Source organism: Microcaecilia unicolor, chromosome 12 (assembly GCF_901765095.1).
Source record: "Microcaecilia unicolor chromosome 12, aMicUni1.1, whole genome shotgun sequence".
NCBI classification, from domain to species: domain Eukaryota; kingdom Metazoa; phylum Chordata; class Amphibia; order Gymnophiona; family Siphonopidae; genus Microcaecilia; species Microcaecilia unicolor.
Window position 1 is genome coordinate 2,259,487 of NC_044042.1, and position 27,987 is coordinate 2,287,473.

Sequence of the window (27,987 nt, forward strand, 5' to 3'; positions counted from 1 at the left end):
CTTGTTAAGATTATTCTGGGAGGGATGGTGATGATCATGATTGTTGAGGGAGGGGCAGAGCTCTGAAAGATAATTAGGGAGCTGGGTAAAGGGTTGTTTTGGTTCTTAAAACCGTTGCTCTGGCCCTGGCTGCACCTGAAATTAAATATGCAACACTTCAAACTGGGTAAGAATATAAGTACCGCCATACTGGGAAAAGACCAATGGTCCATCAAGCCCAGTATCCTGTCTCTGAACAGCGGCCAATCCAGGCTTCAAGAACCCGGCAACACCCCCCCCCCCCCCCCCCCCCCCCAAAAAAAAAAAAAAATTTTAATAATGTTCAGTGGACTTTTCCCTCAGGCATAGAGAGGAGTTACCTTCACAGATCAGCAGATATGTGTCTAGTCACCTTATCATGGACTCTACAGGTCTGCTGCTCTTTGCTGTTACTGTATTCCAAACTAGCTCGAATGAACGGCAATGTTGCTGTGGACAATCAGCTACGCTGCTTCAGTGATATGTACCCAGAACCTACTGCAGCTGGTGAATTAGTCATAGGGAGAATGAGAGATGGTTTACATGTGAGCAATCAGACAGCTTAGACCGTTGCTGCTCCCATAACTGAAGAGTGGCTGAACACAACTCCTTCCTGCAAGCTAGGACTAAGGCAGAAGGAAAGGGCTCAAACAGGTTAGTAGTCATTTTAATTTTCTCTGGAAACGTTCCCCCTTCCAGGTTCGTGAGAGGCTGAAAGTCATCCCATGTGCCTCAGTCAAAGGAGCCCAGGGAGAAGAACTAGTTGCAGTGCATAAAGCTATATAATCTTATTACTACTACAAATCATTTCTATAGCACTACCAGTCCTACGCAGCGCTTCACAATTGTGGAAAACTGGATATTACTTAAAGGCAGAAAGAACATTTTTGATTTTCACCAAAGATTTCTTCTTGGAATACTGCCGGAGCCATGCAGGGATCCTGCTGCTTAGAGATGCCAGGAATAGGGGTTCTGAGCAGTAAGTTGCATGTTTCTCTGGCTATAGGAGCCCATTTTCAAGACACTTAGATTTACAAAGTTCCATACGTTACTATGGGGCTCATTTTCAAAAGGAAAAATGTCTAAAAAGTGGCATAAAGCAGTATTTGGATGTCTTCTTGCCAAAATGTCCAAATTGCTATTTTTGAAACTCATTTTCCAGATGTTTTTGTATGCAGTTCATCTACATTACATCCAGATCTCCAGGGGGCATATTAAGGGTGGGATTTGGGTGTTTCTAAGATCTGAACATTTTTCAGCCATAATGGAACAAAACAAAAATATTCAGGACAGAAACCTAAGAAGTGTTGGTCTAGGCCTGTTTTAATAATGACTTAAGCCACAAAAAAACTACCACATTACCAGTGGAAGAATAAAGAAATGACCTCCCCTTGTTCCCCCCAGACCCTCTCCCCCCCCCCCCCCCCCCCCAAAGGTAAAAAAGAAACAGTACACACCAGCCTCTATGACAGCCTCAGATGTTATGGCCAGTTCTATTAGAGCAGCAAGCCAGTCCCTGGAGTAGCCTAGTGCAGAGCTGCCAAGGGCTCCTGATTTTTGAGGGACATTTTAGTACATGGCCAGCCTACCTCATGTCATTTTCTTTTGATATAGGCATAGGAGAAAAAAAAAGATTTTAAATGCTCCCAGCTTTCAACCCAATTCATGTTTAATGTGGGATATAATAAGTAAGTAAATAAATAAATAGAAACTCTGAATGTTGAACACCTGATTCTCATAACATGATGTCTGTTTTAGTGGTGCTTTAACCAGGAGAAAAAAAAAAATCTCTGCACGAATATAACACATGCTAAGGTATCCCTATAACCAGCCCTTCCAAATGACACACATTATACTTTTGGACAAATTACTACTCTCCCTATGAAAAGTTATTCCCTTATTATACTTTCTCCGTGTACATCTGTATACTGCACAAGCCAGCATGTTTGAAAATATAAGAGATTAAATTAAAAAAAATGCTACCAACGATAAAATGACAACGTGGATGCAGCAGCTCATAGGTTTGCTTTGTTTTGAAGGGAAACGGAGACTAACCTATTGGCTTGAACTTTGATTTCATCCCATCCCCCTCTTGTTTTTGTACAACCTCTGCAGCAGCCAAGACAAAACAAAACAAAAAAAAAACAAGTGCGGGGCCACAGCAACCTTCAGGCATGCTCTGTTGACTCTGTTGGTCCTGTGCCCCCGCTGACGTCAACTTTGAGTTCCGGGGACAGAGGACCAGCAGAACTGATAGTGCATGCCTGAAGGCTGCTGTGGTCCCGTGCTTCTTGTTTGTATTGTTTTGCCGTCACCGCTGCTGCATTGGGAGAAAAGCAACAGTGGTGGTGAGAAAAGCAGCGATTCCTCATCTCATCAGGAGACTTGCCTGCTTTGATGGGAGGAGGTGGCCCACCAAAGCGGGAGTTTCCTGCTGAACGGGGGAGACTTGGCAGGTCTGCTAGTGGTTGGTGCAGTGCACTGTGGAGAAGGGGACCAAGGCCCGTAATCCACTCTGTTACACTTGTCGTGGAAAGTGTGAGCTCTCCAAAGCTCACCAGAAACCTACTGTACCCACTGTGGCAGAACAGGGGCCTCCCGTGTTTTGTGATTTGTATTGCTGCCTTATGCAACTTTTCTTCCCTCCAGTGTATTTCCCTTATTTGGCCAGCAGGTGGTATTTGGCCTCTGCATTATAGCAGTAGCAGAGGTCTATTTTCATTTTAGTTTACCTTCCCCAAAGAAAAGAGGAAATCCCTTGAGGAGAAAAGTAACCTGCAGTGTCACTGGCCAAACATACTCAGTGCTAATGCTGTGTACCTTGCTTGGCCCCAATGTCCAAGGTCTAGCCCAGGCCAGAATGTGCTAGAACTCCCCAGTCTTAGTTGAGAGTGTGGAGGGAGTCGACCTCTGCACTAAGATCCTGTTCCATTCCTATGATCAGTTTCTTTTTCCTGACCTCCCCAGGTACTAGTTAGGTAGTAAAAAAATGTTCAGTTAGATTTAATATTAAATCCTTGTTATTTTACCTGTTCCCGTTTGCTGTTTTGAAACTTTTAACCATTCACTGTTCTGCCTTTTTTAAAAAAATAATAAACTTCTTAGTTTGTTAGGTCTGTTTTCCTGGAATAAGAATCCTGGCAGTTTGTGTTCTCGGTCTGTAGGAGTTTTCTAGGAACTGTAGGACCCCCTAGGATTGTGGCCCCAGTGCCCTTAGAAATCATTGGGGAAATAACTTAAGGGTGGGAGAATTTGTCCAGAGGCAAGTGGGACTCGGTGGTGGGTGGAGGATATGCCAGTGTAGGAGTCGTGCACAGGTGCAGGTGGGCCTGGGCAGTGCTGGACTAACTCCAGGGAGTGCTAGGGGTCGCGCTCAGGTGTTACGCGACACCCACATATAGGTGACAACTGCAGCCATAAGGACTGTTGGGTACAGTGGGTTTATGATGAGTTTTGGAGGGCTCACTCTACAATGTAAGGGGGTAACGGTGAGCTGTGTACCTGGGAGCTTCTATGTGACATCCACTCAGTGCCTCCTAGAGTGCCCCACTGTTCTGCTGGGATGTCATGTCAGACGAATCTGACTTCTTCGACTGGACGACCAAACAGTTGGACATGGGAGGGACGCTTGATGTGGTATACTTGGATTTCAGCAAAGCCTTTGACACGGTTCCACACAGGCGACTGATAACTACTACTACTACTACTACTATTTAGCATTTCTATAGCGCTACAAGGCGTACGCAGTGCTGCACAAACATAGAAGAAAGACAGTCCCTGCTCAAAGAGCTTACAATCTAATAGACAAAAAAATAAAGTAAGCAAATTAAATCAATTAATGTGTACGGGAAGGAGGAGAGGAGGGTAGGTGGAGGCGAGTGGTTATAAGTGAAAAGCAATGTTAAAGAGGTGGGCTTTGAATCTAGATTTAAAGGTGGCCAAGGATGGGGCAAGACGTAGGGGCTCAGGAAGTTTATTCCAGGCGTAGGGTGCAGCGAGACAGAAGGCGCGAAGTCTGGAGTTGGCAGTAGTGGAGAAGGGAACAGATAAGAAGGATTTATCCATGGAGCGGAGTGCACGGGAAGGAGTGTAGGGAAGGACAGGCGACTGATAAATAAATTGAGTGCCCTCAGTATGGGACCTAGAGTAAGTGATTGGGTTTAAATTGGTTGAATGGAAGGAGACAGAGGGTAGTGGTAAATGGAGCTTGCTCTGAAGAAAAGGATGTAGTCAGTGGAGTACCGCAGGGATTGGTCCTTGGGCCAGCTCTTTTAACATCTTTGTGAGCATTATTGCGGAAGGGCTGTCTGGTAAGGTTTGTCTCTTTGTGGATGATACCAAACTTTGTAACAGGTGGACACCCTGGAGGGTGTGAATGACATGAGGAAGGACCTAGCGAAGCTGGAAGAATGGTCCGATATTTAGCAACTAAGATTTAATGCTAAAAAAATTCAGGGTCATGCACATGGGTCACAAGAATCCAAGGGAACGGTACAATATAGGGGGTGAAGTGCTTCTGTGTATGAAAGAAGAGCGGGACTTGGGGGTGATTGTGTCTGATAATGACCTTAAAGCTTTCAAACAGGAAAAAGCGATGGTCAAAACCAGAAGGATGCCTGGGTGCATAAGAGAGGCATGATCAGCAGGAGAAATGAGGTGATAGTGCCATTGTATAAGTCTCTGGTGAGGCCTCATTTGGAGTACTGCGTGCGGTTCTGGAGACTGCACCTACGGAAAGATATAAACAGGATGGAGTCAGTCTAGAGGGCGGATACAAAACTAGTAAGCGGTCTTGAACGCAAAAATTATAGGGACAGGCTTATGAACCTCAACATGTATACGCTGGAAGACAGGAGGGAGAGAGGAGACACGATAGAAACATTTAAATATTTCAAGGGCATTTATGTACAGGAAGAGAGCCTTTTCCAAATGAAGGAGAGCTCTGGAATGAGTGGGCATATGACAAAGTTGAGAGGGAATAGGCTTAGGAGTGGCCTAGTGGTTAGGGTGGTGGACTTTGGTACTGAGGAACTGAGTTCAATTCCCGGCACAGGCAGCTACTTGTGACTCTGGGCAAGTCACTTAACCCTCCATTGCCCACTGCGTTGAGCCTGCCATGAGTGGGAAAGTGCAGGGTACAAATGTAACAAAAAAAAACAAAACCTAAGGAAGTATTATTTCACAGAAAGGGTGGTGGAGGCGAGGAATGGTGAAGTCGAGGACTGTTCCAGAATTTTAAAAGGCATGGGATAAGCATGTGGCATCGCTTAGGAACAGGAAGAATTAGGGGTTACAGAGAATGGGTCATATGGCCTTTATCTGCCATCATGTTTCTATGTCTGTGTGGCCAGTCTACTAAGAATACTGTCTCCGTCATACATCTCAATGGCTTGTATTTGTGTGTTTTTCACTTGGACTTTTTTTTAAATGGACCAAAAGATAAACACAAACATTTAGCAAGTCATTGTTGCAAAAAAAAAAAAAAAAAGATGTTTTGCTGTTTCACAAATGGCTATATTTGTTATTCAGATTCTGGATGTTTTGAGAAAAGCGTCCAAAGTTGGACTTAGATGTCATATTGAAAATGCCCCTCCACATAACTTTATAAGTCAAGCACTTTGTCCTTAAATTCCTCTCAGCTCAGGAAGATTGGCTGCACTCATACCTGATACCAGCAAAACATGGCATGTGTCCAGGTGTGTACGCATGGGGGTGTGTCCATCACCCCGAACAGCCGCCTGTTTCCAGCTCAGTGTTTACTCCTCTGCTGAAGGCGATTGCCTTGGCCTTCACTTACTGTGTTTTTCAGAGATACCAGACACCTGTCAAGGAGTTCTTTGCTCTCTTTAATCTCTTGTTTCCAGATTTAATTTGGTTTTTCTTTTACCTCTTTTGGGGCCCAGTACTTTCCACCTCTTCTGGATTTTCATCTCAGTCAGAGCCAGGGTTGGGATCTGATACCATTAGTCTTCGGTTGCAGTTCTCAGGATTTTTCTCATATACCCCCTGTCAAGTTCCAGTAGCTCAGTTGTTGCACTGAGGAAGGGGGGGGGGGGGGGGGGGGGAGGGGGAACACATATAGTGTGTTGCATGCTCTCTCCAATACCATTAAATCTTGGGCTTTCAGTGTGGGCAGTGGGTGATGAGTGGGACTAAGTCCCTTCCCTTCTCTTCCACTTGTGACCACTTGTGATGCCCGTAGGGAGTGAAGGAGTAGCCTAATGATTAGTGTAGTGGGCTGAGAACCTGTAGCTCCCTGTGCCCCTGGACAAAAGTCACTTAACCATCCATTGCACCAAGGACAAAAACTTAGATTCTGAGCTCGCTAGGTACAGGGAAAGTACCTGCAACAAGTGTACTGTATATGCAATAAGTGTGTGTGGTTTATGCACAGGATATGTAATGAGTTTGAAAGGAATGGAAAACAAAAATTAGGAGGTTATAATGCCTTTGTATTGCTCCATGGTGTGACCACACCTCAAATACTGTGCAATTCTGACCAAAAACGATGTAGTGGTATTAGAAAAGGTACAAAGAAGGGCGATCAAAATGATAAAGGGGATGGGACAACTTCCCTATGAGGAAAGGCTGAAACGGCTAGGGCTCTTCAGCTTGGAGAAAAAACGGTGGAGGGGAGATATAATAGAGGTCTATAGGGCTAGGGGCACGCAATGAAACTAGAAAATATTTCTTTACTCAACGTGTAATTAAACTCTGGAATTCGTTGCCAGTGAATGTGGTAAAAGCAGTTAGCTTAACAGGGTTTAAAAAAGGTTTGGCTAGCTTCCTCAAAGAAAAGTCCATAAGCCATTATTAAGATGGACTTGGGGAAAATCCACTGCTTCTTTCTAGGATAAGCAACATACTACTACTACTGAACATTTCTATAAAGCGCTACTAGGGTTACGCAGCGCTGTACAATTTAACATAGAAGGACAGTCCCTGCTCAAAGAGCTTACAATCTAAAGGACACGTGAACAGTCAGTCTATTGTACTGTTTTGGGATCTTGCCAGGTACTTGTGACTTGGATTGGCCACTGTTGGAAACAGGATGCTGGGCTTGATGGACCTTTGGTCTTTCCCAGTATAGCAACACTTATGTACTTATGAGTGTGCACAGGATATGCAACGAATATGTATAGGATATGCATATACCACACACACTCGTTGCATAGGGTGTAAGCAAAGATGGAACATACAGATACATAAGACAGAGTAACAAGAGTTAGAAAGGGACTAATTTAAAGAAAGTTGCACGTGAGTTCAGAAAGGTGCTTGAATGTTATCTTAGGGTAGGAGTGGATAAAATGTTCTGCTACAGTATGTGTAGCCAATGTTACACACCTTGTATATGTGTGACTAGCAAGTTCCTTAATTCTTCTCTCAAAGGCCTGGTTGAAGAGCCAAGCTTTCTCCTGCTTCCTGAAGTAGAGATAGTCTTGTGTTAAGTGAAGCCTTTCAGGAAGTGTGTTCCAGAGTGTGGGGTCTACTCCGGAGATGGCTTGCTGGTGGGTATCAAATAATGTGATGTCCTTTGGAAAGGGTGTGGTTAGGGAAACTCCTTGGGAGGACCTTAGTGACCTTGAAGTTGAGTAGAAGGAGATCCTGTTCGTCAAGTACTCTGGGCCATTTCCGTTAACATAGTAACATAGTAGATGACGGCAGAAAAAGAAACATAGAGTTTTAAATGTGGCCCTGTATTGTACTGGTAGCCAATGAAGTTTATGCAAAAATGGTGTGATGTGGTCTCGCTGCTTTCAACCTTCTATTAGTCTTGCTGCAGTATTCTGAATCAATTGGAGCTGGTACAGACCCTTTGCAGTCAGACCAGTGTAGAATGCATTACAGTAATCCACAATTGAGACAAAATTTGCCTTCTCAGTGTAAGGTGAGAGGCAGCGTAGTTGTCACAAGTGGTAGAAGCTGCTCTTGAAGGTTGCTTGGATTTGGGGAAATCAGAGTAAGTGTTGAATCTAACTGTATTCCAAGGTTCCTGACTTGTGACTTGAGGGGGAGTTCGTATTTCCCAAAACAGATTTTGATGTCTGATATGTTCCCATTTGTGTTAGGGACCCATAGAAGCTCAATTTTACTTGGGTTCAGGCAAAGTTTAACAGATTTCAGTAGGATGACATATACTGGGGGATTCGATTAGTGGAATTTGCTCTTTCTGTTCCTCTTTACAATAATACTAGGACAAGAAGGCACACAATGAAGCTACAAACTGGAGAAAATATTTCTCAACATTGAATTCAGCTTTGGAATTTGTAGTTAGCTTAGCAGGGTTAAAAAAATGTTTGGCTAACTTCCTAAAAGAAAAGTCCATAAGCTATTATCAAGATAGATTTGGGAAAATCCACTGATTATTCCTAGGATAAGCAGCATAAAATCTGTTTTACTCTATTGGGATCTTGCCAAGTTCTTGTGACCAGGATTGGCCCCTGTTGGAAACAGGATACTGGCCTTGATGAATCTTTGGTCTGTCCCAGTATGGCAACACTTATGTTCATTAATTAACCATTTTATTATGTTTGAAGTTCTGCTACAATTAAAGTTTATAGCTGTCAGTTTCTTGAAAAATTTCTTAAATTCCCAATGCATTTTGTACTTTCTGTTTTTCTTGTGTAGTTTGATTTTCTGATTTGGCAGGTTGTCTCTTCTTCACAGGTGCAAGGTTTCCACAGTGATAAGGGTCCTGTGCACTATATAAAGGGGACACTGTACCAAGGCGGGTTTGAGTCTCAGGGAGGACAATGGGGAAGATGTTGCTGTGTGTGGGTGAGTAACTCAGGCTTCTCTCCCACACTGTATAGTTAATCTTCTGATGTGAAACTAAATATTTTATGACAGGTCTCACTCACAAACTCAGAGCTAGTCCAGAGGTGATCTAGCTAGGGCTCTTCAGCTTGGAGAAGAGATGGCTGAGGTGAGAAATGATAGAGGTCTATAAAATACTGAGTGGAGTGGAACGAGTAGACCTGAATCCCTTGTTTACTTTTTCCAAAAATAATAGGACAAGGAGGCACACAAAGAAGCTACTAAGTAGTAAATTTAAAACAAATCTTAGAAAATATTTCTTCACTCAACTTGTAATTAAACTCTGGAATTTGTTGCCAGAGAATGTGGTAAAAGCAGTTAGCTTAGCAGGGTTTAAAAAAGGTTTGGGTAATTTCCTAAAAGAAAGGTCCTAAAGGAAAATCCACTGCTTATTTCTAGGATAAGCAGCATAAAATGTGTTGTACTGTTTTGGGATCTTGCCAGGTATTTGTGAGCTGGATTGGCCACTGTTGGAAACAGGATACTGGGCTTGATGGACCTTCAGTCTGTCCTAGTATGGCAATGCTTGTGTTTGTACGTCTCACATGGGAACTGTCTCCTGACGTGATTCTCCTCATAGCTGGTCTCATAACTGGGAACTGTCTCATGGACTCTCCTCAGAGCTGATCTCATGCATGGGAACTGTCTCTTGGACTGACTCTCCTCAGAGCTGATCTCATGCATGGGAACTGTCTCTTGAACTGACTCTCACAGCTGGTCTCATAACTGGGAACTGTCTCATGGACTCTCCTCAGAGCTGATCTCATGCATGGGAACTGTCTCTTGGACTGACTCTCCTCAGAGCTGATCTCATGCATGGGAACTGTCTCTTGAACTGACTCTCACAGCTGGTCTCATAACTGGGAACTGTCTCATGGACTCTCCTCAGAGCTGATCTCATGCATGGGAACTGTCTCTTGGACTGAGTCTCCTCAGAGCTGGTCTCATGCATGGGAACTGTCTCTTGGACTGACTCTCCTCAGAGCTGGTCTCATGCATGGGAACTGTGTCTTGGACTGAGTCTCCTCAGAGCTGGTCTCATGCATGGGAACTGTGTCTTGGACTGACTCCTCAGAGCTAATCTCATGCATGGGGACTATTTCTTGGACTGATTCTCCTCAGAGCTGGTCTCATGCATGGGAACTGTCTCTTGGACTGACTCTTCTCAGAGCTGGTCTCATGCATGGGGACTGTCTCTTGGACTGACTCTCCTCAGAGCTGGTCTCATGCATGGGAACTGTCTCTTGGACTGGCTCTCTTAAGAGCTGGTCTCATGCATGGAGACTCTCTCTTGGTCTGACTCTCCTTAGAGGTGGTCATGCATGGGAACTGTCTCTTGGACTGACTCTCCTCAGAGCTGGTCTCATGCATGGAAACTGTCTCTTGGACTGGTTCTCCTCAGTACTGGTCTCTTGGGTATGTGTCACAGTAAGAAGTTTTCCTCTTTTTAAGGATTAGATGAGACGTTGTTAATGTCTGTCTCTTTCTTTCCCAGGTTTGGCCATTTTGCTGCAGTTGCAGCTGGGTAAGAAGAATGTCTCTTTCCTAAATTTATATCCCGGAGGTTGTGTCTAGAATGTCTTTCTCTTTACAAGTATATATCAGACTGTCTCTGTGTAGTCAATGAGTTATAGTTTTGTGTGCTGGGTTAGTATGTTGTGTGTATGTGATGTGTTGGATTAGTACAGAAGTGTTTCTTTGTGCATAGTTGATGAGTTTTGTGTGTTGGATATCTGTCTAGGAATATGTCTCTGTATAATTCTGTTGAATTGTGATGAATGAGTGTACTAATGCTTTGTGTAGTTGGTGTGTAGGATGACTGTACAGTTGTGTTGAATGAGTAAACAAATACCTCTGTGTGTAGTTGATGAGTTGCGTGTGTGTGATTGTGTGTATATAGCTGTGTTGGGTTACTATAGGAATGCCTCTATATGAAGTTGTTGGTTTTGTATATGTATATGTGTTTGCTGGATATCTGCATAGAAATGACCCTTTACCATCGTGTTGAATGAATGTATGAATGAGTCTGTGTGTAGTTGATGATCTTGTGTGTGTAAATATCTCTGTATGTAACAGTGTTGTGTAGGAATTGTGAACTGCTGTGTAACTTCCTCTTTCACTGATCAGATCTCTTATTTTAGTATTAGTTGGAGGGAGCATCTGGCTTGGGCAGACTAGATGGACCATGCAGGTCTTTTTCTGCCGTCATCTACTATGTTACTATGTATGTCCTTATCCGACGCTCTGCTCTTCCTTACCAGGCTCTGCACTGAAGCTCGTCTGTTATTTTACTAACTGGGCTCAGTATAGACCAGAACCTGCAAAGTACATGCCAGCCAATGTGGACCCCAATCTGTGCACCCACCTGATGTACGCCTTCGCCACCATGAACGATCACAAAATCGCGCCCTATGAGTGGAATGATGACGTGCTGTACAAACAGTTTAATGACCTCAAGAAACAGTCAGTGACCAAATCCATTTCATCTATTGAATGCTAGAGAAAGTGTTATTGGTTACCTTTTTTGTTCTCATAGATTTTGGGCGAATGCTAGTTTATTGTTCCACCTGCAGAGACCCCAAGTCCCTTGGAGATGAGCCTCATGAGATCAAAGGTCTCTTTATTGCATTATCCCTGTAGCTGGAAGGGCCTTAAGTGCTTAGAACTTCCAAATGTAAATTCATCCTGTGATTTTGCAATGTAGATGCCTGCAAAGTATTTGGGGGGGGGGGGGGGGGAGGGGGGAGGGAGCTGCAGACAGGTGTGGGCTGGGGAAGCAGCACTGGGTACCTAAGCTACCTCCCTCAATTTTAGGTACCTAAGTTAGGAAAGTTTCAGCCTAACGCTTAGGAGCCTAAGATTGGCTGAACATCTTCCAAACTTGTGGTAGTTATTTAATATTTAATGTACCTCATCTTGCTTTGAAAATCAACCCATTCGTGAGCTGAAGCCCTGTTCACTTTAAAGAAAGCCGATATGAAGCCTGTCTGGAGTTTTGTTCAGTTTTCTTCTTCTTGCTGGTGGACAGAAAAGAGTGTAGGAACGACTGTGGCTAGAACACGCCTTATCCTGAGCAGGGGCCAGAGCCCAAGGTGGGGGGGGCACTTTTTACTACTACTACTATTTAGCATTTCTATAGCGCTACAAAGCGTACGCAGCGCTGCACAAACATAGAAGAAAGACAGTCCCTAGCCCTCCTCCCCCAGCCACAGACCCCCCCCGCCGCCGACCCTCCCCCGCTACTTTCGACCTCCCCCCTGCCGCCACTGCTGCCACCGCTGCATGATACCTTTGCCGGCGGGGGTCCCCAACCCCCGCCAGCCTTAGTCTTCTTCAGCACCAGTCTCCAGCGCATTCACTGATCTGTGTTGTGAGTCCTGATGCCCAGCACGTCCTGCACGTTCCTTTTTTCACTTAAAGGAACGTGCAGGACGTCAGGACTCACAGATCAACGAACACGCCGGAGACTGGCGCTGAAGAAGACTAAGGCTGGCAGGGGTTGGGGACACTCGCCAGCAAAGGTACCTGGCGGCGAGTCGAAAGTGGTGGTGGGGGGGGGGGTCAAACATACAGAGGGCCAGGACTAAATCTGTGGGGGCCCATGCCCCCATGGCCTCACCTAGCTACGCCCCTGGTCCTGAGGAGCTTGCAAAGAAACCAGCAGCATGTAGGCCTGTGAGAGCAGTTTTCCAGCTCCATTCATGTATTTTTTAAGATGGTGACTTGCTTAGAAAATTTGTTTTGTTTCACTCACAGAAACACACAGCTGGTCACACTGTTGGCCATCGGTGGATGGAACTTCGGCACTGCCAAGTAAGACTTTTTTCTTTCTTTTAAATATATGTTGAAGGTAACTGAGACAATACTGTGTCATGCTGCCAGTTCTGCATGACCACAGGCAGGATACTCTGCCCTCCCTTGGTGTTCAGAGAGGAGATGGTAATGCTAGAAATGGTGCGTGAGAATTTAGTGAGAGTCCTGGTGGAGGAGATGTTGTTTTCGAGAGATCTATGTGCTCGGAGCAGTGTTGAGTAACAGATCTGACTTCTCAGGTTCACCGCCATGGTTGCAAGTCCTGCTAACCGCAAAATCTTCATCGACTCAGTGATTCAACACCTGCGGAAATATGAGTTTGATGGGATTGATCTGGACTTTGAATACCCAGGATCGAGAGGAAGTCCCTATGAAGACAAGCACCGCTTCACCATCTTAACCCAGGTGAGGTCCGGACTGTAGGTGGATGATGTGAGCGTGCTCTCTGCTGAAGTAACGGGCTCTGTGTGGTATAAAAGAGAACAGATAACAGGATCTCTCAGCTCTCGGAAAACTTTTAAACAACAATATACATCTTTTTTTCAGCTCCGGGTTCTAAGTGAATTGAAGGGAACGGTATCGGTGCAGGATTTCCGAACGATCGTGCAGAGCCTGATTTTGACCAAGCTTGACTTTTCGTAATTCGTTGTTCTTACGTATTTCTTCTTTTCGACTTCAGGCACTGCAGGGTCATTCAGAAGCAGCTGCACAATCAATTATGGGAGTTTCGAAATCTGAACATATAACCCAGTGTTAAAAGAGCCAAAACCGAGCTCCTCATCTTTCCCCCTAAACCTACCTCTCCTCTCCCCCCTTTCTCTATTTCGGTGGATGGCACTCTCATTCTCCCAGTCTCATCAGCCCGTAACCTTGGGGTCATCTTCGACTTCTCTCTCTCCTTCTCTGCTCACATTCAGCAGACTGCCAAAACCTGTCGTTTCTTTCTCTATAACATCAGCAAAATCCGTCCCTTCATCTCTGAGCACTCTACCAGAACCCTTATCCACACTCTTATCACCCCCCGTCTTGATTATTGTAACCTACTACTCGCCGGCCTCCCTCTTAGCCATCTCTCTCCTCTTCAATCAATCCAAAACTCTGCTGTGCGACTCATTTTCTGCCAAAGTCGCTATGCCCACATTAGCCCCCTCCTTAAGTCACTTCACTGGCTCCCTATCCGTTTCCGTATTCTATTCAAACTTCTCCTATTGACCTATAAGTGCATTCACTCTGCCGCTCCCCAGTACCTCTCCACTCCTGTCTCCCCCTACGTTCCTCCTCGAGTGCTCCGTTCTGTTGATAAATCTCTCTTGTCCGTCACTTTCTCCTCTACTGCTAATTCAAGACTCCGTTCCTTTTATCTCGCTGCACCTCACGCCTGGAATGGACTTCCCGAGCCTCTAGCCCCGTCTTAAGCCGTTTTCAAGTCCAAACTCAAAACCCACCTCTTTACCACTGCTTATGACTCCTAACCACTACTCACTTGCCCTGTCCTTTTATTCTCACCTCTTTATTCCCTTACCCTTAATTGTTCTGTCTGTTTACCTGTCTTATCTAGATTGTAAGCTCTTTGAGCAGGGACTGTCTTCTGTGTATGGTGTACAGCGCTGCGTATGCCTTATAGTGCTATAGAAATGATAAGTAGATAGATAGATAGACATTGGCTTCCTGTTACATACAGAGTTTTGTTTAACCTGTTTGTGCTGAATCATCAGTGTATATATGGGACCCTGTGTCTACATATTTCTGCAGTGTTTTGAAGATGTATAAACCAGGACGTGCGTTAAGATCTGATATTTCTCAGCAGCTCTGTCTGTCTTCTCCAAAGTCATATCATTACGTGGAGACAAAACTGTGATCCTTGTCAGTTGCTGGTCCATCACTATGGAATACTTTACGAGGTCATTTGAGAACCTGTGAAAATACTCAAGAATTGAAACGTTTTTTAAAGACTCACTATTTTATAAAGGCCTTTTTTGAAGAATGGCATAGATTAAGGGTCAGATTTTTTTTTGACTGTATGTTTTTATGAATGTAACTTTGTTACCCACTTTGGATAAAAGCAGGCTATAAATAGGAGTAAATAAATAACAGTAAATGTCAGCATATAAAGACCCGCACAGTCCATCCAGCCTCTCCAACAAGGTGGTTAGAGCCGCATCCGCCACTCTGTATGTGCTTCCACCACTACTGACAAGGCTTGAGAAACAAAAGTCCTCAGTGAGATCTAAACTGTAAGTAAGACAGTTCAGCATGAAATGAAGGAGGGAGGGAGTTCCATGGCTTTTCCTACCATCTCTATGCTGATGACTCCCAAATCTACCTTTCTACCCCTGATATCTCACCTTGCATCCAAACCAAAGTTTCAGCGTGCTTGTCTGACATTGCTGTCTGGATGTCTCGCCACTTGAAATGAAACATGACCAAAACCGAGCTTCTCATTTTTCCCCCCAAACCCACCTCCCCACTCCCCCCGTTTTCTATTTCTGTTGATGGCTCTCTCATTCTCCCTGTCTCCTCAGCTCGAAACCTTGGGGTCATCTTTGACTCTTCTCTCAACTTCTCTGCTCATATCCAGCAGACCGCCAAGACCTGTCGTTTCTTTCTTTACAACATCCGTAAAATCCGCCCCTTTCTTTCTGAGCACTGTACCAAAACCCTCATCCACACCCTTGTCACCTCTCGTTTAGACTACTGCAATCTGCTTCTTGCTGGCCTCCCACTTAGTCACCTCTCCCCTCTCCAGTCGGTTCAAAACTCTGCTGCCCGTCTCATCTTCCGCCAGGGTCGCTTTACTCATACTACCCCTCTCCTCAAGACCCTTCACTGGCTCCCTATCCGTTTTCGCATCCTGTTCAAACTTCTTCTACTAACCTATAAATGTACTCACTCTGCTGCTCCCCAGTATCTCTCCACACTCGTCCTTCCCTACACCCCTTCCCGTGCACTCCGCTCCATGGATAAATCCTTCTTATCTGTTCCCTTCTCCACTACTGCCAACTCCAGACTTCGCGCCTTCTGTCTCGCTGCACCCTACGCCTGGAATAAACTTCCTGAGCCCCTACGTCTTGCCCCATCCTTGGCCACCTTTAAATCTAGACTGAAAGCCCACCTCTTTAACATTGCTTTTGACTCGTAACCACTTGTAACCACTCGCCTCCACCTACCCTCCTCTCCTTCTTCTTGTACACATTAATTGAATTGATTTGCTTACTTTATTTTTGTCTATTAGATTGTAAGCTCTTTGAGCAGGGACTGTCTTTCTTCTATGTTTGTGCAGTGCTGCGTACACCTTGTAGCGCTATAAAAATGCTAACTAGTAGTAGTAGTAGTAGGTTCAACGAGAATGGCCGTGGAAGACAGGAAGGAATAACAAGATGATGTTCGGAGGCACAAGGGAGGGTTTTGGATGGGATGTAGGGAGTAACCAGGGAAGCCAGATCGGACGTGTGCCGGTATGGAGGGTTTATGAATCGGAGTTGGTCATTTTCCCACTATTCCCCTTTTTTCTTTAAATGGCAAAAACAGATCAGGATGGAGGCTGGAATGGGCTTCAATGGCAACTTAGTAGTCGGGAGTAGGACTGGTGCTGGGTAGACTTCTGTGGTCTCTGCCTCAAAATTGGCAGGGAGAAACAGAGATAAAGTATACCAGTATTTAATTATGAAGAAGTGGAACCTGTGAAGAGTGCAAGATTCAACACTTGCCACCTGGATGGGCAGACTGGATGGACCGTGCAGGTCTTTATCTGCCGACATGTACTATGTTAAAAAGAAATAGGGGGCCAGTGGCGGAGAAGCAGAACAAACAAAATAAGGGGCACTAGTGAGGAGCCTAATGGAAATGTTTTGGACGACTTATACACATAAGCAGAGAACATCATTTTTCTTATTCCTTTCACTCTCGGGGAAATCACACACACCAGTTCTTTAGAGGCCAATCTCTTACAAATAAAGGCAGATCCGTCAACCCTGACTGCAGACCAAGTGATTGAAGACATACAGGCTGAGGTAAAGGCGCCCTCTTGTGGCATCGCTGATAATTAAAGTAATAAGACCCAATGCTGAAAAGTCCCTATTAAAAAAATCCCCGTTGCTTTTAGATCCCCTGTAAAAGCTCATGAGTCTGAAATAGCAATTACAGCGGGTAGCTCAGTAGGGAAAAAGCCAGCGCATGCGTAGAACAGCTACCAGCTATGCAGCGCATGTGTATGACAGTCACTCGCTAAGCGTGGGTGCTATGCGCATACCCAGAACGTTCCACTGCCACTACACACGGCTTTATACATGCATACATGCCAACTTTCACACCCCAGGAGGTTCATTGTTTATATGTGTGTTAACCAATGTACCCTAGTGAAATAAACAGAAAGTCGGTCTGATCATTTGAAGGAGAAAATCTGTCTTTGTGCTGTGTTCTGAATCATCTACAATTTTCTGAATAATGATTTAATGGGACAGAGTGGGCATGGGTTCAGCCAAGGGAAGTCTTGCCTCGCCAATTTGAGTTGGTTGATGTAGTGTATCTAGATTTTTAGAAAGCTTTTGACAAAGTTCCTCATGAGAGACGCCTGAGAAAATTAAAAAGTCATGGGAATGTTCTGTTGTGGACTGGGAACTAGTTAAAAGATGAAAATTAGAGACTAAGGTTAAATGGTCAATATTCTCAGTGGAGGAGGGTGAATAGCGGAGCGCCACAAGGATCTGTACTGGGACCAGGGCTTTTATAAATGATAAGGGGTGAGGTGATTAAATTTGTAGATGATGTGAAACTATGCAAAGTTGTGAAATTGCAGGAGGACCTTAGGAGACTGGAAGGCTGAGCATCAAAATGGCAGATGAAATTTAATGTGGATAAGTGCAAAGTGAAAAGACTTAAGTTTAGACTTACACACATGCTTGTGGATTTTCAAAGTTATGAGCGTAAATTTAAGAGAAAATATGTGTGCGAAACAGTGGGGGGATCATTTTGAAAGGGTGTGTGCTAGTGCCCTTTGAGAACCGGTGCCCTTTAACAAAGCCGCGGTAGGGCTACTGTGTCAATGGCTTGCGGCAAATCGACTCTACTGCCGGGCTACTGCTTGAGTCCTACAGTAGTGCCGATTTGGACCGTGCATCATTTCCAGCGCTCAAAAAAAAATTGTATTTTTTCAGCGCTGGGGTTTGCTGCCTGGTTACCGCCAGGCAGGGGCGTAGCTACGTAGGGCCACGGGGGCCTGGGCCCCCGTAGATTTGACCCTGGACCCCCCTGCCGAAGACCCTCTAGACCTCCCCTCCCGCTGCCAACCCGCCGTTGCCATTGCCTACCTTTGCTGGCGAGGGACCCCAACCCCCGGCAGCTGAGGTCCTCTTCTTCCTTCATTTTGTTTCTGAGTCTGATGTCCTGCAGGACGTCAGAAACAGAACGAAGCCTTCGCCGAGGTCCTCTTCTTCCTTCATTCTGTTTCTGTTCTGTTCTGTTTCTGAGTCTGACGTTCTGCACGTACAACGTGCAGGACATCAGACTCAGAAACACAACGAAGAAAGAAGAGGACCTCGGCTGGCGGGGGTTGGGGTCCTCCGCCAGCAAAGGTAGGCAATGGCGATGGTGGGGGAGGGTTGGCAGTGGGAGGGGGGGGTCGAGAGGGTCATCGGTAGGGGGGGGGTCAAAGTTGGTGTGGGCAATGGGGGGGGGTGTCAGCAATGGCAGGGGGGATCAGTGGCATGGGGGGGGGGGGCTAAAATGTGCCCCCTCACCTCGGGTTCTGGACCCCCCTCCCGCCAAAGTCTGGCTACGCCCCTGCTGTCAGGTTAGCGCAGGAACCCTCACTGCCTCCTAAATACGAGGCGATATGGGGTCTCCTGGGAAATGGCCGCACAGCAAGTAATAAAAGGGGGTCTCAAGCTGCAGCAACCCGTGTGCCGACACCACCGCAGGGGTCTTTTTACCGCAGCTTGGTAAAATGACCCCTAAATTCATTGTAAACCGCTGGGATGCTTATTATGCATGGCACGTTGGACTGTTATAAGATTGCTCTTTAAATCATATTCCCCTTTCCAGGAGATAGTAGCGGCATTTGAGGCCGAAGCTGCAGCCAGCGGACGCCCGAGGCTTCTGGTTACAGCCGCAGTGTCTGCCGGCAAAGGGACAATCGATACTGGATATGAAATTGCAGAGATAGGGAAGTAAGTACAGAGACTCCGTAACTGAGAGCTTTAGCAGAGACCTTCCCTCCCATCCTTCTAAGGAACATTGAAAAGCCAAAGGACTCTGTTGTGCTGCTGGATTACTATATCTATCTACATGTGTTTGTGTTTTATACAGGGCTTTTTTTGAGGGGGGTCTTGGGGGTAGTGAGTACCGGCACCTATTCCTTTGACTGCTAAAATTGACCCGTGGTCCTCAAGTTTTAAAGAATGAGCTCAGGCTGTACCAGGGGCGTAGCCAGACTTCGACAGGAGGGGGGTCTAGAGCCCGAGGTGAGGGGGCACATTTTAGCCCCCCTCTGGCACTGTCAACCCCCCCTCCATTGCCGACCCCCCCTGCTGCCGCTGCCGCCACCACCACCACCACCACCACCACCAACTTTGACCCCCCCCCCCGCTGACAACCCTTTTGGCCCCCCCTCCTGCCGCCAACCCTCCCCCGCCGTCGCCTACCTTTACTGGCGGGGGACCCCAACCCCCACCAGCCGAGGTCCTCTTCTTCCTTCGTTCTGAGTTTGACGTCAGAAATAGAACGAAGGAAGTAGAGTACCTCGGCTGGCGGGGATTGGGGTCCCCCGCCAGCAAAAGTAGCAGATGGCGACTGCTGGTTGGTGGCGGGAGGGGGGGGGTCGAGAGGGTCGTTGGCAGGGGGGGTCCATGGCCAAATCTACGGTGGCCCAGGCCCCCATGGCCCCACGTAGCTACACCCCTGGGCTGTACACAACAATTCTACCTTGTCATAGATTCTTCTGTGACTGGTTCCAGGGGGCCTGACTATTGTGGGGTGGGTCCCTCAGAGATCACCCCACCCCTGAAGGGTGGACTGGCATTCAAGTACTGGTATGTTTTTTGCTAGAAAAAACGCACTGGTTATATATATATATATAGCTAGTTTTATTTATGTATTTGGATTTAGCTCATGTCTTTTAAGTAGTAATTGAATGTAAGTTATATTCAGGTATTTCCCTGCCTTAAGGGCTAATGATTTCAATTTTACCTGAGGCAGTGGAGGGTGAAACAATTTGCCCAAGGTTATAAGGAGTGTCGGTGGGATTTGAACCCTGACTTCCCTGCTTCTCAGCCTGCTGCTCTAATCACTGGGGGGGGGGGGGGGGGGGGTCCATTTATTATGCTGTGTTAAGTCCTAACGTACTCTAATGCAACTAAAAATGGAGTCCTGTGGGACACCCTCAGATGTCCTGTGGTAACTTCAAAATGCATGTGCTAAAAATGGCTTTTTTTTTTAGTGGGCGTGTCCGGAGCGGAGAGTGGGCATTCCTGCACTATAGTGCATCTACATGATCGTTGGTTAGCGTTGGGACACCACGTGAGCCCCTTATACCTACAAAATGGGTGGCGGTGAATGCGCAGGCAGTAATTTTTAAAAATTGCCATGTGCTAATGACACAAAATATTAGTTAAAGGGATAGGATCCACAAATCGCTAGACTATATTTTGATACAAGATCCCTGGTAAATAATGGTGAGGTCTGAAGAACTTCCTGCCAGAGTCTTTTTCTAGGAGGAAAACGGCCTCAAAGAGCTCATAGATATCAGGTATCTTATAGAGCTTAATCGGATCTAACTGATCCTCTCTTCATCATGGGCCCTAAAAAACCTGCATTGAAAGAGTACTGCTACTCAAAATAATACTTCTATGCCAATTCTGCAGTCTCAATATGAAAAAACAATTATATATATATACTGGTTCAGGAACAGACCTTGCAAACCTCTGGCAAGTATTAAATACTGAAGTGGCACTTATCTTTTTATTTCACGAGCCCTTCAATATGTGCTGAACCACTACATCTGTTGCAGGTCTACGAGCAGCATATTATCTGCTATCACTACCCTCTGGCCCCAATGACAACATTGATAGAAACAATAGAAAAGTGGCTTAGCTCGCAGGAGGACCTGCGTAAGAGAATACTAAGACTGGTTTTTGTCACAGCTTAAGGAATCCCTAGATTTCTTCCTCTAGAAATGCTTCCTGTATCAGCCCAGATCAGATTTGCTGTTTTCTGCTGTTATTCTTTCCTTCTTTCTGCTCGAAGAGATGCTACTTTTCCGTTTTGTGTTGGCTGTTGGCCTCTGATGCGGGAACCCTGATTCCCCGTGAAATGCTGCAAGTCTCGGCCTCCCCTGATGTGCTTCTTTTTTTGGGTGAAGGCTGACCAACATTCTATATTGTTGTCGTACAGACATACCCAGAGAAAGAGGGAGGGAAGGGTTCAATCGGAGACATGCGAAGCTCCTACACAGTGTGACCTATGCAGGGCATTTATTTAACAGTAACTGTGAGATTCTTGGCGTCTTCCCCGTTTCAGAACGCTAGATTTTATCAGCGTGATGACCTATGACTTCCATGGAGGCTGGGACACGTTCACAGGACACAACAGCCCACTTCATCGAGGATCTGCTGACCAGGGTGACTTTATCTACTTCAACTGTGTAAGGACATATCTTTTATTTATTTATTTGTTACATTTGTACCCAATATTTTCCCACCTTTTTGCAGGCTCAATCTGGCTTACATACAGGTATCTGCTGATCCGCCAGATCTCTGTGGATGAAAGTCACTGATTTGGATGAGTTTCCTCTGCTTTGTCTGCAGGAGTTTGCTATGAAATACTGGAAAGATAATGGTGTCCCTGCTGAGAAGCTGATTATGGGATTTCCAACCTATGGAAGAACCTTTCGACTCACCACCTCTAATACAGATGTTGGTGCTCCAGCCTCTGGGGCTGGTTCTTCTGGGCCTTATACTCGGGAGGCTGGTTTCTGGGCCTATTATGAGGTAAAGTGGGCTCTGGATTAAGAGGATGGGTAAAGAAATTGGGGAGAGGGGGTTCTGGACCTATTATGAGGTAAAGTGTGTACTGGATTAAGAGAATGATTAAAAAAATGGGGGGGGGGGGGGGAAGGTTATGGGCCTATTCTGAAGTAAAGTAGGTACTGGATTAAGAGAATGGGTAAAGAAATGCAGGGGAGGGGGTTCTGGACCTATTCTGAGGTAAAGTGGGCTCTGGATTAAGAGAATGATGGGGGGGGGGGAGGTTCTGGGCCTATTCTGAAGTAAAGTAGGTACTGGATTAAGAGAATGGGTAAAGAAATGCGGGGGGGGGGGGGGGGGGTTCTGGACCTATTCTGAGGTAAAGTGGGCTCTGGATTAAGAGAATGGGTAAAGAAATTGGGTGGGGGGAAAGGTTCTGGGCCTATTCTGAAGTAAAGTGGGTACTGGATTAAGAGAATGGGTAAAGAAATGCGGGGGAGGGGGTTCTGGACCTATTCTGAGGTAAAGTGTGTACTGGATTAAGAGAATGATTAAAAAATTGTGTGTGTGGGGGGGGGGGGGGAAGGCTCGGGGCCTATTATGAGGTAAAGTGGATAGTGGATTAAGAGAATAGGTAAATAAATGGGGGGGGGGGGGGGGTTGGACCTATTACTTGACCATCTTACAAGCTCATCAGTTACAGCCTCTCCATCTTCACTGACCGCTGATGATTTTGATTATGGATAAGACAGTACCAAGCTCCCTGTTGTCATTCTCCATCCCTTCATCAACCCCTGTTACTACTGTGTAAACCTTCCTCCCCCGCCCCATTTTCCTCTTGTATTATGTGTTGTGTTGATGTGCTATGTGTGTCTTCCCTTCTCCCAATTATATAATAGAACTGTAAACTGCTTAGATTTCTTGTCTATAATATTGGTGCATCCAGTGAAGTGAACCTTGAACCATGAGGCAATGGGGTTTTTCTGCTTTAATGTTATTTTTTTTATGGTGATAACACATTAATCACCGTAACAGAAGGGTAGTTTTCTCTAAATTGAAGGTGAGGTTGGTGGGTCCTTTGCTGTCTGTACACTGGGCAATAATTGTATTTTTTCACAGATATGCACATTCCTATCAGGAGCTACGGTGAAATGGATTGACGACCAGAAGGTGCCCTATGCTTACAAGGGGAACGAGTGGGTTGGATTTGACAATATCCAGAGCTACCAGTGCAAAGTAAGTCCTTCCTTGAGCCTTGGAAGCCGTGGAAAGAGCTAAATTCTTATGATCCACAGCTTGTGCTTCTCAGAAGTGACACTTTCCTTTTGTGTCGGATGCTAATTTATTATGGAAGAGAAGCTGGAACCCCGTATTCTGTTGCTGTGTCTACTGATGCTGTGCAGGGGATCTTGTAGCTGTGTCCATTTTTTATTTTTTATTTATAGGTTTAATAATATTACATTCAAAGAATAAACTTATAAATGTACTAGTAAAAGAGGCCCGTTTCAGAGCAAATGAAACTGGCGCTAGCAAGGTTTTCGTCGCCATCACCCCCCCCCATGGCCAACCCCTTCGTTGTTCTGCCATTGCTCCGCCCCCAATGTCATGACGTTTGATGCGAGGGCGGGGCACGGAGCGATTTCCCACCCCGCCTCCCTCCCTGCCAACCCCTTCATTGTTCTGCCATTGCTCCGCCCTCGAGGGCGGGGCCTGGAACAATTTTGGTGGCTTCACCACCACGAACCTTCGAACCTTTTTGAAGGAAGTCAGGGCTTGGCTTCACTGACGTCAGTGTCCTCAGAACGTTGAGGGTGAGTTTTATTATAGTAGATTAGCAAAATCAGCAAAAAACAAGATTAATTGAACTTAAAGAAAAGTTAAGGAAATATTCCTTCAAACTTGATCCACAAAGTTTTTGACCAAGATACAAGGAAATAACTAAAGGAAAATACTTTATGATTAATCTAAATCAATTATGGAGCAGGAAGAAGTCAAACACTCACAGCCAGTTTATACAGCATATGTATCAAGTGGGTTCATTCAAGGAAGCATTTTTTTCACCCTCCTTATGAGAAATAAATTCCTGCAATTTCTTTCGGGTCAAAGAAAACAGAATTAACTGCGTTTAGAGACACCAAAGCATCTACAGGCAAATTTAAGTACAAAAGATCCACCGAAAGAGAGAACTTTTGGTTTTAAAACCAAGAATTCTCGTCTTCTTTTCTGTGTTTCTCTTGCTAGATCTGGGAAAACTTGGTAGCTGTGTCCGTTCTTAAGGTCATTTATGTTAATGCATCACATTCAGCATATTCATAAGTTTTTGTCACATGATGATTCACATATGGTGATCTATGAGTCAATCAAAATTGAAGCACCGTAAAGTGCTATACGAGGGCTTTATTTTAAAATGCTGAGGCCCTACATTTTTTGCAGTTTTCTCAGCAGCTGCTTTGAATTTCTGTGAGAAATTTTAAATATTTAATCATCATTCTTATGTATTACTATTAAACAACTTTTAATTATCTTAAGCTGACATTTTAGCGTTACTCCCTAGTGATTTTTGGCTTTAAAAATGTTTGAGCTAATGTCATTCAAACAATACAATTAACGTGTAAGAATTTCCCAGTCATGGTGAATCCCCAAATTGTCCGCCCCCAGCTTTAACACAGGCTCTCAGTCACTTTGGGAAGTTCTTAACAGCCTTGTTAATCGGTCCCTGTGGCGGGTTGTCCCGGATCATCTGTCAACACCTTGTCCAAGATTGCCGTTCCAATCCGAAATGCTTTTAAAAGAAATTATCTGTAAATTATCATACTATCAAATACAAATTATTGTTTACAAAAGTCTATGTCACTGTGACATCATTAACAGGAAGCTGGTACCCTGATTTATTTTTCAAATAACTGTAGTTTTATAGTGAAAACATCTTTGAACGCTAAAAAGTCTCTGACTTCACCATATTTCACTCAGCTCATAAACACAGATAATAACGGCAAATAAAGTTATAACATTTCATATTGAAATTCCAAGCAATTGCTGAGAAAACAGCAAAAAACTCTAAGGGGTTACTTTTTTTTTTTTTTTTGTCTCACCCTGTATATCTGATACTGGTGCAAATACAATACAGCTTAGTGCTACCTCTTACTAAAGCCATGTAAACCATAAATTTATGGCAACAAGGTTAATGAAAGATGGAGGAAAAAAACCTCAGACTTAAACTGCATCTCACGCTCCATAGTCATATGCTGCCAGAAGCAGAAGCACAGGCCAAAAAACCTTCATGTGTATCTAACAATTTGCTATCAGGTTGCCACTAGGAATACACTGGAAAGAACTGCAAAATGTCAGTTCAAATGTTTATTTATTGCATTTGTATCCCACATTTTCCTACCTATTTGCAGGCTCAATGTGGCTTACAAAGACCTGTTATGGCATTGCCATTCCAGGGTAGTAAATACAATTGGTGTTACAATAAGATCAGGGATGAGAAGAAAGATCTATACAGACAGTTATAGGAAGATACCTATCAGAATAGGGTGAAGTGGTGCAGTGTTATGATTAAGTTATGGATTCCCATTGTAGGCCTTGTTGAAGAGATGTTAGGCTTATCGTAATGCTCTTCCCTGCAATCAGTGTTCTCAGCAAGTCCACAGCATACTTCACTTCAATATCATGCCCTTGAAAATCCCAGCAGGGCCTCTTGTTTCGCCTTTACCACGGCTGCCTCAGGGGAGAAGTTTCAGCTTCCAAATGCATATTTATTTGTTGCATTTGTATCCCACCTTATCCCACCTTTTTGCAGACTCAAAGTGGCTTTTAGTATCATAAACATTTAGTATTGCATGATCTTGTTAGTATGATGATAAAAACAAAGTAGTAGTGTACAAGCAGATTTTAAGAAACAGTTCTGAGATTAAGTAGGCGAGTTGTGTAGTGTATGTTCACTTGGGTTGGTCTTTTTGGTATGCTCTTTCAAAGAGATGGGTCTTCACTAGTATGCGGAAGTTCGTTCTTTCGTAGGTCGATGCATATACTTTATGTTTCAACTTTTTTTTATTAATGTCAATATGATATAGTGCAACCATCATTTACAAACCAGAAAGACAATTATAGGTTCCAATGCAGTGCACATCAAACAATACAGTCCATCAACAAATTTTTACTTGTTTCTCCCCCCCCCCCTTCTCCATCTGTCCCATTGAGACCTATGGGTATCATAATACATACCCTCGAGAACTATCTCTGGGTAATATTCTCCCCTCCCTCTCCCCCCTCCCTTATCGTAGTGTTCCTTTGTCTTTCATTTATAATAGAACTCTCAAGAGGTGGTATACTTGTTAAAGGGCTGGTATGAATACCACCTCTTCAGTTGACCCAAATTTTTGTACAGCAAGATCCTGTACCCAGGTCTGGGCTCCTGGAACTGCTCACACCCATGTCTGCACATGTGCTGGCTGCTATTCTGCATCTTACATGTTTGCAATACTAACATTTTTGGGCAGAATATCATGCACTACTCCTGTGCCCGGACTCGTGCTTAGCTCAGGCTGCTGTTAGAGCTGAATCATGACTGCAGAAAAGTGAGACAGTAGTGCAAGGGAACTTCAGTTCTGTCTTTTTTTCACTGTGTTGTTTCTGCTCATGTATGGTAGCAAAAAAGAGAAGACACAAGCATCAAATCCTCAGTAGCGTGACTGCAGAAGAAAAGGAAAGATGGACTTGTGAGAAGCCACTGAGTTTAGGATAAGCAGTTTAAAATCTGTTGTACTCTTTTGGGAGCTGATGGGAACAGGACACTGGGCTTGATGGACCATCGATCTGTCGCAATGTGGCAGTGTTAACCCTTTGAACCTCCCCAGACTTGGCATTAAAGCCCTTCCTTTCTGACTCCTGAGCACTTCTCTGCATCCGGGACAAACACAGTGGCTAACGGACTCCTTACCACTGATTTTAATATGCTGTGCGCAGGTGTTTAATTGTGCACTAAAGCCACGCTAACTCAGCACTAGCCCTGCGGAAAGGTCTTGAACACTTCCGTGCACTGGCCCCATAATGTAGATGGAAATCAGAAAGAAATCTGAACAAATATACTTTGCAGCTTATGATACCATTCAAGGGACAATGTAAGATGATCAAAAACTGATTTTGTACGTAATTTTGAGATTCCACAGATGTCTCCTTTAGACATTCTTGAGAAGAGGAGGAGGTTATTGAGATGACCAGGAATGGATCTGGGAGGTTGGGAGTGGGAAATTAAGGGATTCTGGCACTGAGACTAAAACTGCATGAGACGGGGGGGGGGGGGGGGGGGGGGGAACGAAGGAAGCCCCCTTGATACCCTTCTTCTAAAGGCATCCTGATACTAATGAGTGACAGTGTCTGGACAGGAAGTCAGACGCAGCTCAGGGTTCATTTCTTTTCTATATTTCCAGACCGCTTTTGCCGCATTTTCTTATTTCTCCTGTACAGGTGAAGTTCTTGAAGGAGAACAACTTCGGAGGGGCCATGGTCTGGGCTATTGACTTGGATGACTTCAGTGGCTCATTCTGTGGTGAAGGAAAATACCCTTTAATAAGCCAACTGAAGGCCCTCCTTGCAGGTAATGTACTGCAAAATTGCACACAGTTTAGCAGATCCCAAGCACCTTCCTATCTCCAGCAGGCTCCTAAAATGACATGTGGTTATTGTACTTTCAGTGTCCCTTGCATGCTCGTAAAATCATTCACTGGTCAGTACACCCTGAATACTGTCCCATAATAATTTACAGGTCAATATACCCTAATCACTCACATGTCAGTACACCCTGAATACTCTCCCGTAATCAGTCACAGTTCAGTATACACTGAGTACTCTCCTGAAATCATTGATAGGTCAGTACACCCTGAATATTCTCCTGGAAGCAGGATACTGGGCTAGATGGACCCAGTGTGCCTAGTGTACAGCGCTGCATACATCTAGTAGCGCTTTAGAAATGATAAGTAGTAGTAGTATTCTTATGTTCTTATGTAACCAGTCCGCTGAATACTGTGCAGGACTTCATGGCGCTCCCTCACTCTTCTCTGTGAATTTTTGTTTTCAGGTTCAGACACAAATTGTCCAAGTGGCCCCCCTCCTGATGGCACTACGACTTCTCCTCCTCCGACTCCTCCTCCGACTCCTCCTCCGACTGAAGACTCTTCAGTTGATCCAAATTTTTGCATTGGGAAACCAGATGGTTATCATGTGAACCCTCAGAACAGCAATCGATTCTACCTGTGTTCTTCAGGCAACACCTATCCCCTAAAGTGCCAGGACGGGCTGGTCTTTGATACAAACTGCAGTTGTTGTAACTGGCCGTGAGACGTTTCAGGTGCAGAAACACCAACACTGAATAAAATCCAGT

General features: G+C 44.9%; 1 protein-coding gene across 1 annotated transcript; it reads left to right on the forward strand.

The window, feature by feature from the left end:
• The first annotated feature begins 23 nt into the window (after positions 1-23).
• On the forward strand, positions 24-27,961 carry LOC115481665 (acidic mammalian chitinase-like). Its single transcript, XM_030220987.1, has 13 exons — positions 24-166; positions 343-672; positions 8,686-8,796; positions 10,331-10,360; positions 11,097-11,298; positions 12,592-12,648; positions 12,888-13,053; positions 18,688-18,812; positions 21,160-21,283; positions 21,447-21,629; positions 22,725-22,841; positions 27,075-27,204; positions 27,685-27,961. The coding sequence occupies exons 3-13, from the start codon at positions 8,772-8,774 to the stop codon at positions 27,942-27,944; spliced, it is 1,419 nt and encodes a 472-aa protein (XP_030076847.1). The 5' UTR covers positions 24-166; positions 343-672; positions 8,686-8,771; the 3' UTR covers positions 27,945-27,961.
• Positions 27,962-27,987: the final 26 nt, after the last annotated feature.

What these genes read in the sequence shown, in the direction of transcription:
- LOC115481665 (XM_030220987.1), top strand. Translation starts at nt 8,772, where the DNA reads ATGGGGAAGATGTTGCTGTGTGTGG. An exon ending in ACTTTATCTACTTCAACTGT is followed by an intron (nt 21,284 to 21,446) that starts GTAAGGACATAT and finishes CTTTGTCTGCAG; the next exon opens with GAGTTTGCTATGAAATACTG. An exon ending in ACTGAAGGCCCTCCTTGCAG is followed by an intron (nt 27,205 to 27,684) that starts GTAATGTACTGC and finishes TTTTGTTTTCAG; the next exon opens with GTTCAGACACAAATTGTCCA.